General features: G+C 46.4%; 1 protein-coding gene across 3 annotated transcripts in view; it reads right to left on the bottom strand.

The window, feature by feature from the left end:
• LYSMD4 (LysM domain containing 4) overlaps positions 1-15,388 on the bottom strand; it is a 46,269-nt gene that overhangs the window by 24,527 nt on the left and 6,354 nt on the right. Inside the window, exon 2 of one of the 3 annotated variants that reach the window (XM_073568805.1) lies at positions 12,951-13,015. The exons of 1 other annotated variant lie outside the window; for it this stretch is intronic. Coding sequence is in view for 1 of the 2 variants with exons in the window: in XM_073568804.1 (XP_073424905.1) it covers positions 12,947-12,975 (29 nt within the window). In the remaining variant the exon portion in view is untranslated. Of the gene's footprint in view, positions 1-12,946; positions 13,016-15,388 lie in introns of all 3 variants that reach the window. One more of the 3 variants, XM_073568804.1, reaches the window with a different exon arrangement.

A 15,388-nucleotide genomic window follows, 5' to 3' on the forward strand; every position in this document is an offset into this window, starting at 1 on the left:
TTGTTTGTGGGTCTTTCTGTCTGAAGTTTAGTCTTTAACAAGTGAAATGCATGCTCAATTGTATTGTATTCCACTTCTTTACTTTAATAAACTCCTGGGTTGCTTTGGCTTTATGTTTTGGCTCATTGTCACTCTGTAGTATGAAACGCCGACCAATCAGTTTGGCTGCATTTGGCTGGATCTGAGCACACAGTATGGCTCTGAATACCTCAGAATTCATTTGGCTGCTTCTGTCCTGTGTCACATCATCAATAAACACCAGTGACCCGGTGCCACCGGCAGCCATGCATGCCCAAGCCATCACACTGCCTCCGCCGTGTTTTACAGATGATGTGGTATGCTTTGGATCATGAGCTGTACCACGCCTTCGCCATACTTTTCTCTTTCCATCATTCTGGTAGAGGTTGATCTTGGTTTCATCTGTCCAAAGAATGTTCTTCCAGAACTGTGCTGGCTTTTTTAGATGTTTTTTAGCAAAGTCCAGTCTAGCCTTTTGATTCTTGATGCTTATGAGTGGCTTGCACCGTGCAGTGAACCCTCTGTATTTACTTTCATGCAGTCTTCTCTTTATGGTAGATTTGGATATTGATACGCCTACCTCCTGGAGAGTGTTGTTCACTTGGTTGGCTGTTGTGAAGGGGTTTCTCTTCACCATGGAGATTATTCTGCGATCATCCACCACTGTTGTCTTCCGTGGGCGCCCAGGTCTTTTTGCATTGATGAGTTCACCAGTGCTTTCTTTCTTTCTCAGGATGTACCAAACTGTAGATTTTGCCACTCCTAAAGTTGTAGCAATTTCTCGGATGGGTTTTTTCTGTTTTTGCAGCTTAAGGATGGCTTGTTTCACCTGCATGGAAAGCTCCTTTGACTGCATGTTTCCTTCACAGCAAAACCTTCCAAATGCAAGCACCACACCTCAAATCAACTCCTATGCCAACCAGTGACATTTAGTGCCCTATCTTTATTTAAAAAGTGAACTTTTGCTAGGAAAACCATTGTAAGGCTAAGTTCACACTAGACATTTTTGCTGCACTTTTTATGCTAATTTTCAGCTGCATTTTACAGTACCAGCAAAGCCAATGAGATTTCAGAAATCTCATGTACACTTATTAGTTTTTTTGTCATCAGTATTTTGTGCTTTGCATGGATTTTTGTACATTGGAGCATGTCACTTCTTTCAAGAGTTTTTTCAGTGTTTCTCACCCACTTACTTTTGAATGGGTGGTAAAAAAAAAAAAAAAAAAAAAAAAAGCTGAAAAAATGTACCAAAAACACAGACATCATGTTTTGCTGCGTTTTTCTTGTGCCAAAACCTGATTTTATGGAATACCGCATATACTCGTGTATAATCTGAGTTTTTCAGCACATTTTTTGTGCTGAAAACACCCCCCCCTTGGCTTATACACGTGTCATTGTCCCAGAAAGACGGCGGGGGAGCAGCTGCTCACAGGTGGCAGAAGTCTGCGGCTGTAATTGTGCCCGCTGATAAAGAGAGATGAATATTCACTGCTCTGGCAATCAATATTCATTTCTCTTATAGCGCACAGTTACAGCCGCCGGCTTTCAGCACACATCCTACTTACCGTATATACTCGAGTATAAGTCGACCCCCCTAATTTTGCCTCAAAAACCTGGGAAAACTTATTGACTCGAGTATAAGCCTAGGGTGGGAATTGCCGAAGATACTGGTAAATTTCAAAAATAAAAATAGATAAGAATAAAAGTAATGCTGCACAGTGAATAATGGTGGCCCAAATACCATAATGCTGCACAACATATGCCCCCATAAATGCTGCACAGTGAATAATGGTGGCCCAAATACCGGTACCGTAATGCTGCACAACATATGCCCCCATAAATGCTGCACAGTGAGTACCGTAATAGTGGCCCCAATGCATGATCATTTATTGGCCAAGTGATAGGATTACCGGTAATCCTATCATGTTGCTGCTGCCCCTGCTGGAATTTTAAAAAAAAAACAAAAAAATCAAGAAAAAAAAACAAAAACAAAAAAAACACACAACACTATATACCGTACTCACCTCCGTTGCTGACAGCTGCTCCTGAGCGTTGCCGGCTCTTCAGTGACTCAGGCAGAGGGCGCGTGCTATCCACGTCATCGCGCCCCCTGGTACGTCACTGCCAGAAGACGGAAGGTGGGAGAGAGCGGCGCGCAGCGACTTGTAACACCGCAGCCCTATCATCACCCAACGCCGCTGGGACACTGACAGGCTGCAGGCGACCGCAGACACATACCGGGGACCGCGGAGATGACGGGGACCAGGTAAGTTTGAACAGTGACCCGAATATAAGTCGAGGGGGGTCTTTTTCAGCCCAAAAAGGGGGCTGAAAAACTCGACTTATATTTGAGTATATACGGTACCTTCCCTGCACGCCTTCGCTGCCATCTTGTTCGTTCTGGAGCTAGAAGCTCTTCCGGCCGAGTGATCACGTGGCCTCGATCATTAAGGTGAAGTGAACATTCATTACCTTAACCCCTTTCCTACAATGGACGTAATATTCCGTCCATGTGACCCTGTACCTAATTCCCATGGACAGAATATTACGTAATAGCGATCAGCGGCGCCCACGTGGTGAGCGCCGCTGATCGCGGCCGGGTGTCAGCTGATTATCACAGCTGACACCCAGCACAATGTGTCAGGGGCGGTCACGGACCGCCCCCGACACGTTAACCCCTTGCACACTGCGATCAAACACGATCGCGGTGTACCGGGTGTTAAAGGGAAGCATCGGCAGGGAGGGGGCTCCCTCCGTGCTTCCCTGAGCCCCCCACAGCAGCGCAATGTGCAGCGCTGCTGCGGGGGGCTCTATCCCTGCAGGTCCCCGGATCCAAGATGGCGACGGGGACCTTCGGGGACCTGGCTTCCTCATGCCTGCAAAGCGCAGGCACGAGGAAGCCTGCTGCACTGCCTGTGACAGATCGCTGTTCTGTCACAGCGATCAATGATGTGACAGATCACGATCTGTCACATGACAGTTATGTCCCCCATGGGACAATGTAATAACGTTAAAAAAAAAAAGTGTAAAAATTAAAAAAAAATAAATAAAAATCGCTAAATAGAAAAAAAAAAATAAAAAATATTCCCTAATAAATTCATTTTTTGGAAATAAAAAAAATAAAAGTAAACATATTTGGTATCGCCGCGTCCGTAACGACCCGCCCTATAAAACTGTCCCATTAATTAACCCCTTTAGCGAACCCCTTAAAAAATAAAAATAAAAAACGAAGCAAAAAATAATGATTTATTATCATACCGCCGAACAAAAAAGTGCAATAACGCGATCAAAAAGACGAATATAAATATCCATGGTACCGCTGAAAACGTCATCTTGTCCCGCAAAAAACAAGCTGCCACACAGCGTCATCAGCGAAAAAATAAAAAAAGCTATAACTCGCAGAATAAAGCAATGCAAAAATAATTATTTTTTATATAAAATTGTTTTCATTGCATAAAAGCGGCAAAACATTAAAAACGACCTAAATGAGGTATCGCTGTAACCGTACCGACCCGAAGAATAAAACCGCTTTATCAATTTTACCGCATGCGGAACAGTGTAAACGCACCCCCCAAAAGAAATTCATGAAACGCTGGTTTTTGTTCATTCTGCATCCCCAAAAAATCGGAATAAAAAGCGATCAAAAGATGTCACGTGCCCGAAAATGATACCAATAAAAACGTCAACTCATCCCGCAAAAAATAAGACCTCACATGACTTGGTGGGTCAAAATATGGAAAAATTATAGCTCTCAATATGTGGTGATGCAAAAACTATTTTTACAATAAAAAGTGTCTTTTAGCGTGTGAAAGCTGCTAAACATAAAAACCACCATAAATAGTAAATCAAACCCCCCCCCGTTATCACCCCCTTAGTTAGGGAAAAATAATAAAATTAAAAGAAAATGTATTTATTTAAATTTTCCCATTAGGGTTAGGGCTAGGGTTAGAGTTAGGGCTGAGATTAGGGTTAGGGTTGTGTTGGGGCTAGGGTTGGAGTTATAATTGAGGGGTTTCCACTGTTTGGGCACATCAGGTGCTCTCCAAATGCAACATGGCGTCTGAGCTCAATTCCAGCCAATTCTGCGTTGAAAAAGTCAAATGGTGCTCCTTCCCTTCCAAGCTCTGCCATGCGCCCAAACAGTGTTTTACCCGCACATATAGGGTATCAGCCTACTCAGGACAAATTGCAAAACAACTTTTGGGGTCCAATTTCTCCTGTTACCCTTAGGAAAATAAAAAAAAAAAAAAATGGGGGCAAAAATGATTTTTTTATTTTCACGCCCGGGCGTTATAAATTTCTGTGAAGCACTTGGGGGTTCAAAGTGCTCACCACACATCTAGATAAGTTCCGCGGGGGGGGGTCTAGTTTCCAAAATGGGGTCACTTGTGGGGAATTTCAATAGTTTAGGTACATCAGGGGCTCTCCAAACACACATGACACCCGCAGACCATTCCATCAAAGTCTGCATTCCAAAACGTCACTACTTCCCTTCCGAGCCCCGACGTGTGCCCATACAGTAGTTTTCTCCCACATATGAGGTATCAGCGTACTCAGGACAAATTGGACAACAACTTTTGGGGTACAATTTCTCCTGGTACCCTTGGGAAAATAAAAAAATTGGGGACTAAAAGATCATGTTTGTGGAAAAAATACGATTTTCTTATTTTCACGCCCGGGCGTTATAAACTTCTGTGAAGCACTGGGGGGTTCAAAGTGGTCACCACACATCTAGATACGTTCCTTAGGGGGTCTAGTTTCCAAAATGGTGTCATTTGTGGGGGGTTTCCACTGTTTTGGTACATCAGGGGTTTTCCAATCGCGACATGGTGTCCGATCTCAATTCCAGCAAAAAAAGTCAAATGGCGCTGCTTCCCTTCTGAGCTCTGCCATGCGCCCAAATAGTCATTTACACCCACATATGGGGTAGCAGCGTACTCAGGACAAATTGCACAATAACTTTTAGGGTCCTGTTACCCTTGGGAAAATAAAAGTTGGAGGTGAAAAGATCATTTTTGTGGAAAAAATATGATTTTTAATTGTACCACTGTACGTTATAAACTTCTGTGAAGCCCTTGGGGGTTCAAAGTTCTCACCACATATCTAGATAAGTTCCTTGGGGGGGTCTAGTTTCCTAAATGGGGTCACTTGTGGGGGGTTTCCACTGTTTAGGTACATCAGGGGCTCTCCAAACGTGACATGGCGTCCGATCTGAATTCCAGCCAATTTTGCATTGAAAAAGTCAAACGGCGCCCCTTCCCTTCTGAGCTCTGCCATGCGCCGAAACAGTGGTTCCCCCAACATATCAGGTAATAACGTACTCAGGACAAACTGCACAATAACTTTTGCAGTCCAATTTCTCCTGTTACCCTTGGTAAAATAAAAAAAATTGAACCTGAAGTATTTTTTTTGTGAAAAAAAGTTAAAATGTTCATTTTTTTTTTTAAATATTAAAAAAAAAAAATTCCTGTGATGCACCTGAAGGGTTAATAAACTTCTTAAATGTGGTTTTGAGCACCTTAAGGGGTGCAGTTTTTAGAATGGTGTGACTTTTGTTTTTTTTCTATCATATAGACCCCTCAAAGTGGCTTCAAATGTGATGTGGTCCGTAAAAATAAAATGGTGTTGCAAAAATGAGAAATCGCTGGTCAACTTTTAACCCTTATAACTTCCTAACAAAAAAAAATTTTTGTTCCAAAATTGTGCTGATGTAAAGTAAATATGTGGGAAATGTTACTTATTAAGTTTTTTGTGTGCCGTATCTCTGTGATTTAAGAGCATAAAAATTCAAATTTGGAAAATTGTGAAATTTTCGCCAAATTTCTGTTTTTTTCACAAATAAACGCAAGTTATTTAAATGAAATTTTACCACTAACATGAAGTACAATATGTCATGAGAAAAACAATGTCAGAATCACCGAAATCCATGGAAGCGTTTCAGAGTTATTACCTCATAAAGGGACAGTGGTCAGAATTGTAAAAATTGGCCCGGGAGTTAACGTGCAAACCACCCTTGGTAGTGAAGGGGTTAATGAGCGGGGCCATGTGATCGCTTGGACGCAAGAGCTGTTGGCACCAAACGAGATGCAGAGAGGACCTGCAGGTAAGGTAAGTAGGATGTTTTTTTTTTTATAGGAACTATGCATACAAGGACAGAGACAGGGGGAGCCATGCATACAAGGACAGAGACAGGGGGAGCCATGCATACAAGGACAGAGACAGGGGGAGCCATGCATACAAGGACAGAGACAGGGGGAGCCATGCATACAAGGACAGAGACAGGGGGAGCCATGCATACAAGGACAGAGACAGGGGGAGCCATGCATACAAGGACAGAGACAGGGGGAGCTATGCATACAAGGACAGGGACGGGGGGGGGGCATGCATAGCAGGATAGGGATGAGGGGACAATGCATACTCGGTTTACACTCAAGTCAATAAGTTTTCCCAGTCTTTCGTGGCAAAATTAGGTGCCTCGGCTTACAGTCGAGTTGACTTATACTCGAGTATATACGGTAGCACTCGTATTTCCAGCACTAAACTTTATCAACATCCTCAAGAGAAATCTAGCATGCCAAAACCACAGCAAAAAAAACGCAAGAAAAAAACAAGGAAAACATGCTTTTTTTTTTTCCTGCCAAGAGGTCAGGTTTTGCTGCAGAAAAAAATGCTGAAAAAAAATCTAGTGTGAACTTACCCTAAGACTGGTGTACTTACTTTGAAATCTGTCAGAATGGCTGTGTGATCCTGATATCAGAATGAGCATTTTAATGTCAGAGCGGAAATGTTATAAAAATTATTATATAGCCACTGTGATTTAGATTTTTAAGTACATTGCAAAATAGATCTTAGATCCGATGAGGCCAATCAATCTATGCAGTTTGTTTTGTGAAATATGGTGTCAGGTTTCTGTTTTGGTTGTGAAAGTATCTGTCCCGAAATTTTGTAATATGAACTAACTTAGGGCAGAGACACACTGGCGTATGTCTCCTGCAATAATCGCATTGCACCGAACGGACTGGCCGGCACCTCTCCTGACCTGAGCATGACGGATTACTATGTAGCTGTCAAGCTCAGGTCAGGAGAGCAGACAGCCAGAGCGAGTTTTACGATGCGATTCTCGGACGAAAAAAGGAGATTTTTGTGTACTCACCGTAAAATCTCTCTTAGCCTTTAATTGGTGGACACAGAACCGTGGGTGTTATGCTGCTGTCCACTAGGAGGCGACACTATGCATAATCTGAAAAAGATTAACTTTGGCTCCTCCTCTGCAGTATACACCCCTGGACGGCGTCAACCTTTTCCAGTTTTGTGCAAAAGCATTAGGAGGAATATACCAGAAACATAACCATGCCTGTAAAAAAAGGCTACTATAAACAGGCTCAAACAACAATATGAGAACCCAACCGTAACAACGGCCCACAAGGGCAACAGGGTGGGAGCTGTGTCCCCCAATTAAAGGCTAAGAGATTTTACGGTGAGTACACAAAAATCTCCTTTACTCTGTCGCCTTATTGGGGGACACAGAACCGTGGGACGTCCCAAAGCAGTCCCTGGGTGGGAAGCAGTGGACGAATATTGTGCTGACAAGTCCCCTAGACTTGGGGTACTGCCGCCTGCAGGACCTGTCTACCCAGGCTCGCATCCGCTGAGGACTGGGTATGCACTCTGTAGTGTTTTGTAAATGTGTGCAGGCTAGTCCAAGTGGCTGCCTTACACACTTGATGTGCCGAGGCTTGATGCCGAATGGCCCAAGAGGCTCCTACCGCCCGCGTAGAGTGTGCAGTGATACCGGCCGGAAGGGGAGAATTGTTGAGGCGGTAAGCCTCTTGAATGGTGGACTTGATCCACCTAGCAAGGGTGGCTTTGGAAGCCGGTAGGCCCTTGCGAACGCCTTCTGGAAGAAGGAAAAGTGTATCAGACTTCCGGAAGGGAGCAGTCCTAGACACGTAAATACGCAATGCCCTGACAAGGTCAAGCGTATGCAGAGCCTTCTCTACCCTATGAACGGGAGCCGGGCAAAGAGACGGTAGTGATATTTCCTCATTGAGGTGGAAGCTGGACACGACCTTCGGAAGGAAGGATGGTACTGTACGGAGAACCACCTTGTCCTGATGAAAAACCAGGAAGGGTTGTCTGCAGGAAAGAGCTGAAAGTTCAGACACCCTGCGTAGCGAGGCGATTGCCACCAGGAAAACCACTTTCTGTGATAGAAAACGGAGTGAGACCACCCCAAGGGGTTCAAAAGGAGGTGACCGTAGTGCTGTCAAGACCAGGTTGAGGTCCCACGTCTCCAATGGACGTTTGTAGGGGGAACCAATCGGGAAACCCCTTGGAGAAAAGTCTTCACTTGCGGCTTGTTAGCAATACGCCTCTGAAAGAGCACTGAAAGCGCTGACACCTGGCTCTTCAGCGAGCCCAGGGATAGCCCGGCGTCCAGGCCTGACTGAAGGAAACTGAGGACCTTTGGAAAAGAATAGGGAAGTGGGATCTGCCCACAAGATTCGCACCATGTGAAGAAAACCTTCCAGGTGCGATAGTAAATCCTGACTGAAGTTGGCTTTCGAGCCCTGATCATGGTGTTAGCAACGTCCGGTGAAAAACCTGCTTGGGTCAAAACCCAGGTCTCAATGGCCACGCCGTCAAATTGAGAGCCCCTGAGTTCTGGTGGAAGAACGGGCCTTGTGACAGGAGGTCGGGACGTGTGGGGAGACGCCAGGGAGCGTCTGCTGTGAGTTGCACGACGTCGGCTTACCATGTACACCTGGGCCAGTCTGGAGCGATCAGAATGGTGGAAACACCCTCTTGTTTGATCTTCCTCAGGACTCTGGAGATCAGGGGGAGGGGTGGAAAAATGTACAGAAGCTGGAACTGGGTCCAGTCCTGAACCAGGGCATCTGCTCCGAGCGACCGCGGATCGCACGTCCTGGCCATGAAGTTGGGAACCTTGGCATTGAGATGGGATGCCATCAGATCCACGTCCGGGGTCCCCCCAACGATGACAGATCTGACAGAAGACTTCTGGATGGAGAGAAGTGTCAAATAGCATCCCCAGGAAGGTCAGAGACTGACTCGGGGTAGTCGAGGACTTCTGTAAATTGACTAACCAACCCAGGCGCCTCAGAGTGTCGATCGTGATCGAGACGTTGACCTCGCATTCCTTGAGGGTGGGGGCCTTGATGAGAAGGTCGTCCAGATATGGAACGACTACTATGCCTCTGGAGTGCAGAACGTCCATGGTAGCTGCCATGACCTTTGTAAATGTTCTGGGAGCCATGGCGAGACCGAACGGGAGGGCCACAAACTGGAAATGATCTTGGTTGATTGCGAACCTGAGAAACTTCTGATGGGCGGGAGCAATCGGTATATGCAGGTATGTGTCCTGTATGTCTATGGAGGCAAGATATTCTCCTTTTTCCATAGACGCAACGATTGACCGGAGGGATTCCATGCGGAAGTGACGAACTCGAACGTACTTGTTGAGTTGCTTGAGGTCTAGTATGGGTCGGACGCTGCCTCCCTTCTTGGGCACCACGAACAGGTTGGAGTAGAACCCTCGGAAGCGCTCTTCTGCTGGGACTGGCACTATGACTCCTGCTCGCAGGAGGGAAGAAACCGCTTGACGGAAGGTCTGAGCTTTGAGCGGGGATTTTGGAGGGACAGAGGGAAAAAAACCTGTGCGGTGGGCTGGTAGTAAACTCGATTTTGTATCCTGAAGACACTATTTCCTTGACCCACTTGTCTTCTGTAATAGGCAGCCAGACCTGCTGAAAGAGTAGCAGTCGTACGCCTACAAGTGGGGTGTCTTCCAGAGGGCATGAGTCAGGATGAGGGAAAAGCCTGAGGTTTTCCTCCTTTAGGTTTTGCCTGGCTTGCCTTTGATTGCCAGTTCCTGTCCGGCCTCTGTGCCGCACGTGTGTTGTCCCTGCGGGGGGAACGATTACGGTTTTGTGCTGGGCGTGAGACGGACCAGCCTGAAGAATTCCGAAAGGATCAGAAACGAGATTGATTACACCTTTTAAATGTGCGTTTTGGTCTTAGTTGAGGGAGGGAAGTACTTTTGCCCCCCGGTAGCATTGGATATCATTGTATCCAGCTTTTCACCGAAAAGACGGCCACTGAAGTACGGGAGATTTGTTAGGGACTTTTTTGAGGCCGCATCCGCTTTCCATTCTCTTAGCCAGAGAATATGCCGGATTGTGATGGCGTTTGATGCTATTCCCGCTATCCCTCTTGCAGAGTCCAACGCTGCATGGACCATGTAATCTGCCACCACTGCAATTTGCACCGCCTGGTCCGCCAGCTGAGGATTTGAAGCTTGAAGGCCCTTTTGCAATAGATCAGCCCAAGCCATGATGGCCTTGGCTGCCCAAACTGAAGCAAATGCGGGAGCCAAAGAGGCACCTGCTGCTTCAAAGATTGAACGAGCCATGCGTTCTACTTGTCTGTCTGCTGTGTCCTTGAGGGTTGAACTGTCTGGCAGCGAGAGAAGCGTTTGTGCTGCTAGTCTAGAGACTGGAGGCTCCACTTCAGGCGGATCTGTCCAATCCTTGGTGTCTTTCTGTGGAAAGGGGTATTTTTTGAAATTCCGGGTGAATAGGGAAGACCTTCGAAGGTTTCTGAACACTTGCAAAGGAAATCTTGTGTTCTGGTGCTTCCGGGGTTGGATCTGAAATGTCCAGCACCCGAAGGAAGGAAGAGACGATATCCTCAACTATCGCAGTATTGCTAGGGGGACAAGGGAGCAAAGCGTTCTCTGTTTCGTTATCTGAATTGGAGTCACATATGCCCTCTGAGTCCTGCGCATCGCTAAGGAGCTCCCTAGCGGGCGAACTAGAGCGGAGGTTTCCCGTGGTCTGGGGTCGTTGTGGAGATCCGCATTGTCCTTCTCTATCAGGGGACGGCCTCGGTGACCTGAGGCCACTGTGTCTTTCCCTGGAGGGGGAAGACCTATTGCTATGTGAGGACGCAGATGAACGCGACCTGTGGGTCCGCTTACGCCTCGAACTGTCGGAAGCGCCCTGACCATGAGACCGGAAGTCCCTTTGCTGGGTAACGTTCATAGCCGAGACATGACCCTGCAGTAATGTGGAGGTCAGGTTATCTATAGACTGTGTCATAGACTGACATCTGAGTCGCCCATTCCGGCGCAGTAGCGGTCGCAGAAGCGTTGGTAGGGACTTCTTGGGGTTCTGATCCTGTTTTTTGGGTACAATCCCGGCAGTGCGGGTACGTGCTGCCGCTGGGGAGAGTGGCCTTGCAGGCTGTGCAGACTGCATAAAAGCAGTCTTGCCTGGTTCTTTTCCTTGAGCCCGACATAGTACCTAGGCTGATTAGTGGAGGCCCTACAGGGGTATCTACGCAGAGGAAAGGAGTAGGAGAGCGCTATAGGGTATAGGAATTCACAGCTGAGTACCAAGGACCCAGCTGTGATCTAACCCCACCGCTGCTCCCCCTTAGGTCCAGCGCTGATAAGTCCCACGTCCTGTGCCCCCTGGAGATTGCTGTGCTGCGTTCCTCCAGGTGCAGCAAGATGGCCACCGGATTCTGAGGTGGAGAGGGAAGGGGGCGTAGAGCTGGAAAAGGGCGCGCTGGGCTATGGAAAAGCGCGCCCTTCCTGCCTCGATCCACCCCTTCTATGACACTACAGTGTCATTTTCGTCATCCGGGGGGGGGGGGCGGCGACTTCGGGTAGGCCGAAGCCGCGGCCTGAATTTGAGGTCTCCTGCCCAGCAGGGCTCCAGGACGGCGCGGTCGTCCGTTGGGGGGGTCGGATTTAAACCAGACCCCCCCCAGAATGAAAGGAGGGCTGGCGGTGGGGCCATGTATGTGACTGTGGCCCTGTGGAGGGTCCCTTGGGGCGCCATTGCTGCAGAGACCAGGGCGCAGGGAGCCCGGTCTCTGATAAGTGCCGTGCCTCGCTGCACCTCCCCCGGTCCCAAAAGGAGCCCACAGGTGGACTGGGGTCGCTGGTGCCTGGTACAGGCCCTACCTGCGGTGTCTCAACCTAATACCCCCAGAGGGGGATTAGGGAGGGTGCTGCTGTCACCGTCAGGGGGCTTCATTGTCGCCTCGACCCAGAGCCGGACGGAACTGAGGAAGGAGGGGGGGGTCTCGACCTCGAACCAGTACCCGAGGGACTGGTGAGGGAGCGACATGGGGAATAGCCACCTCGACCTCAACCGGGTACCCCTATTGGGGGACCGAGGAGGGAGCCATGCCGGGAGTCTCGCTGGAGACCCTCTTTTCTTCATCTGTAGTCCTTTGGAAAAAAATCCAGGAAAAAGACGGAGTAAAAAAAATCTTAGGTGTGCCTCCTGTGACACTAAGCAAAAACTGGAGAAGGCTGATGCCGTCCAGGGGTGTATACTGCAGAGGAGGAGCCAAAGTTAATCTTTTTCAGATTATGCATAGTGTCGCCTCCTAGTGGACAGCAGCATAACACCCACGGTTCTGTGTCCCCCCAATAAGGCGACAGAGTAATACGCCAGTGTGTCTCTGCCCTTAAATAGATTTTAGACCTGGTGAGGCTGGAGCACTTACTTTGCAATTCATATCAAAATATCTATATAATCTTTTAATTGGATGCTTTCCTGATTGATACAAAAACAAGCATTATAGGAGTTAAGCCTACATTTTGACAAACAAAATGTTCATCCCAATTTCAGGATTACACAGAGATTCTAATACGCTTTTTTAAAGTAAGTACATTCGCATCATCAGGCCCCAAATCTATTTATTAATTTATACTGTTCATAGCGTGAAATTTCGAGACAGATCCGTTACCCCTAAATATGGTAAACTTAAAAAAAAATAAATAAATAGTTACAGGCTGAGAGCACCCACTTTAGCCTCCATGGGCCTGAAATTCCTAATGGTTATCCTGCATTACATCAGCTCGTTACATAAAATATACGAGGACACATACTTACAAGGAGTGCTGCTCCTGGGAACCATCACCGGTGAACGTCTAGCTCAATGAAAATATCCATTAACACTAGGAGAAAAGGAATAATGAAAATTCATAAGACGTCATTCCTATATAGCTAGTTTTCTACCACCACTTGCTTTCTCATAAGACATTTTCTCTGCTCTTTTGCCACTACTGTATTCTAGTATAGAAGCCAGATCTGCAATATCTAAAAATATCAACTACGTATTACTAATTAATACCGCACCAAATATCGGCACCCAAAGCACGGCGCAAGTCAGGGGTACTGCGGTCAGTACATGGACCTGACGTGGATTCAGAATATCCTATTTATGCAGGGTGGAAATTATCCACAACATGTTCTGCATTTTGCCCTTCTCTCTTGCTAGGTGAAATCCACCGTAAAAGCGGAATTTACATCCATGTAGAATTACTGCACAGTTTTACAGGGTTACAGAGTACAGGGACGGGCACTTACAGTTTTAAGCATATTAGATCTGGTATTTTATGCTGTTTGAGCGAGCAGCTGCAGGAAAGCTAAACATAACTCAAATTTCCCAAACTCTGTGTCCCACTCCTCGGACCATTGCTGGACTATTTTTGCAGCGTTGTCGGGCACATTATCCTTGCTAAAAGATGCCACTGCCATTAGGCAATAACGTTCTCATGAAGGGTGGTCTTGGTCCGTACAATGTTTAGGTAAGCACTACATATCACAGTAAAAGCTCATTCAGATGTCAGTTTTTCTCACATATGAGAAAAATGGATTATTTTGATCAGCGGGTGGTTCAAGCATCAACAGCTTTTCTTCATCTTCTTTCTGACAGTCCAAGAAAATTGGACTGCTCTTGGTTGTCATCCGAGTGTGGTCCCATTTTTCACAGACCAACAGACTTGCATTGCAAATTTTGATCTGACCCCAAGATCATAAAGCGGACCTGTCTCTACGATTTTCTGCGAACTGCTCGGTCTGCAAAAAATCATAGAAATATGAATAAAGGGTTATTCCAGCTCTGCTCATTTCTGCATCGAGAGGTGAACGAGGCAGGTGTCGTGACGTCTCATGCAATATACATTCTCAAAAAACACCTAATAACCGACGCCCACGTCTCCTGCAAGCAATCATAAAAAAACAATATATACTTCCTGTCCGCCATAGTCCACTTAATACCAAGTGTCCCACGTCAATGTCACCCGGCGATACACTGACAGGAGGTTATCGCTCCCACACTGAGCCGCTGTGAGAGTTCACCAGAGTACATCGGCTGGTTAGCTCTGGTGCTCTCACTTACGGCACCGCTGCGTGACAAAGTTCTCAAACAGTGGTAGTGTCGTAAGTGAGGGCACCAGAGCTGATGAACTCTGGGGAACTCTCATAGCAACGCAGTGATGCACTGCGGGAGCGATTACCTCCTGTCAGTGTATCGCCAGAGGCCGGCGAAAGCAGTCACATCTCCTGATGTGACTTTTCTACAAGGGAGATCGGCGTGGGACACTCGGTATTAAATGGACTAGGTCGGACAGGATAGTATTATATGTTGGTTTATTATTTTTTGATTGTTTGCAGGAGATGAGGGCGTCGAGGATTAGGCATTCAGTATGTATGGTTAATTTAGATTCAATAAAGGAGTTTGTGTGATTATTTCAAATAAAAGGACTTTATTCTGGCTGTGTATTTATTTACCATGTAACTATAGGACTAGTAATGGATAGGTGTCTTATAGATGCCTCTCCATTACTAACCTGTGGGCTTGATGTCACCTGACAATACAAAGGAAACATCAAACCCACAAATATGAACCCCACTTGCCACCGCTACAGGGCAAGTGGGAAGAGCGAGGCTAAGTGCCAGAATTGGTGCATCTAAAAGAAGAGTTTGAACATGGAAACCACATCACAAGTCTTTTTTTTTTTTTAAGTATATCTTTATTTAGCTCTATGGATTTACAAAAACGCATGAAAATCTGCATCAAAAACAGCATAAACGCGCGGATTTTCCACTGCGGTTTTCTGCCAAGAAATGCAGAAACCGCGCAGAAATTTCCGCAAACAAATCCGCAATGTGCGCACATAGCCATAGCGTATGTTCACATAGTATCTTTTTTGGCATTTTTTTTTAGAAGCTTCACTTATGCCAGAAATCTCACTCAATTTAGTTCCCGACTGGAGTAAACAGAGGAGAGGTGCAGGAAACCTTTCAGACGGAACAGATTCATTAAGAGGCTCAAATTCCTTAATTAATCGAGAATGTCTGACTCCAAAACATCCCCTCACCCAGACTGAAGTTATTAACACCGACCTTGATGAATTGGGGCCCAAGTGTTTAAAAGACGACCCGACATTTCTTAAGGCATCTTTTGCTAGGAAGATGCTCAATAGTTTAACCCCTTACCTACAATGGACGTAATATTCCATCCATGTGACCCTGGACCTAATTAC

This window comes from Dendrobates tinctorius, unplaced genomic scaffold, assembly GCF_039654945.1.
Source record: "Dendrobates tinctorius isolate UK_male_01 unplaced genomic scaffold, ASM3965494v1 ptg000022l, whole genome shotgun sequence".
NCBI classification, from domain to species: Eukaryota; Metazoa; Chordata; class Amphibia; order Anura; family Dendrobatidae; genus Dendrobates; species Dendrobates tinctorius.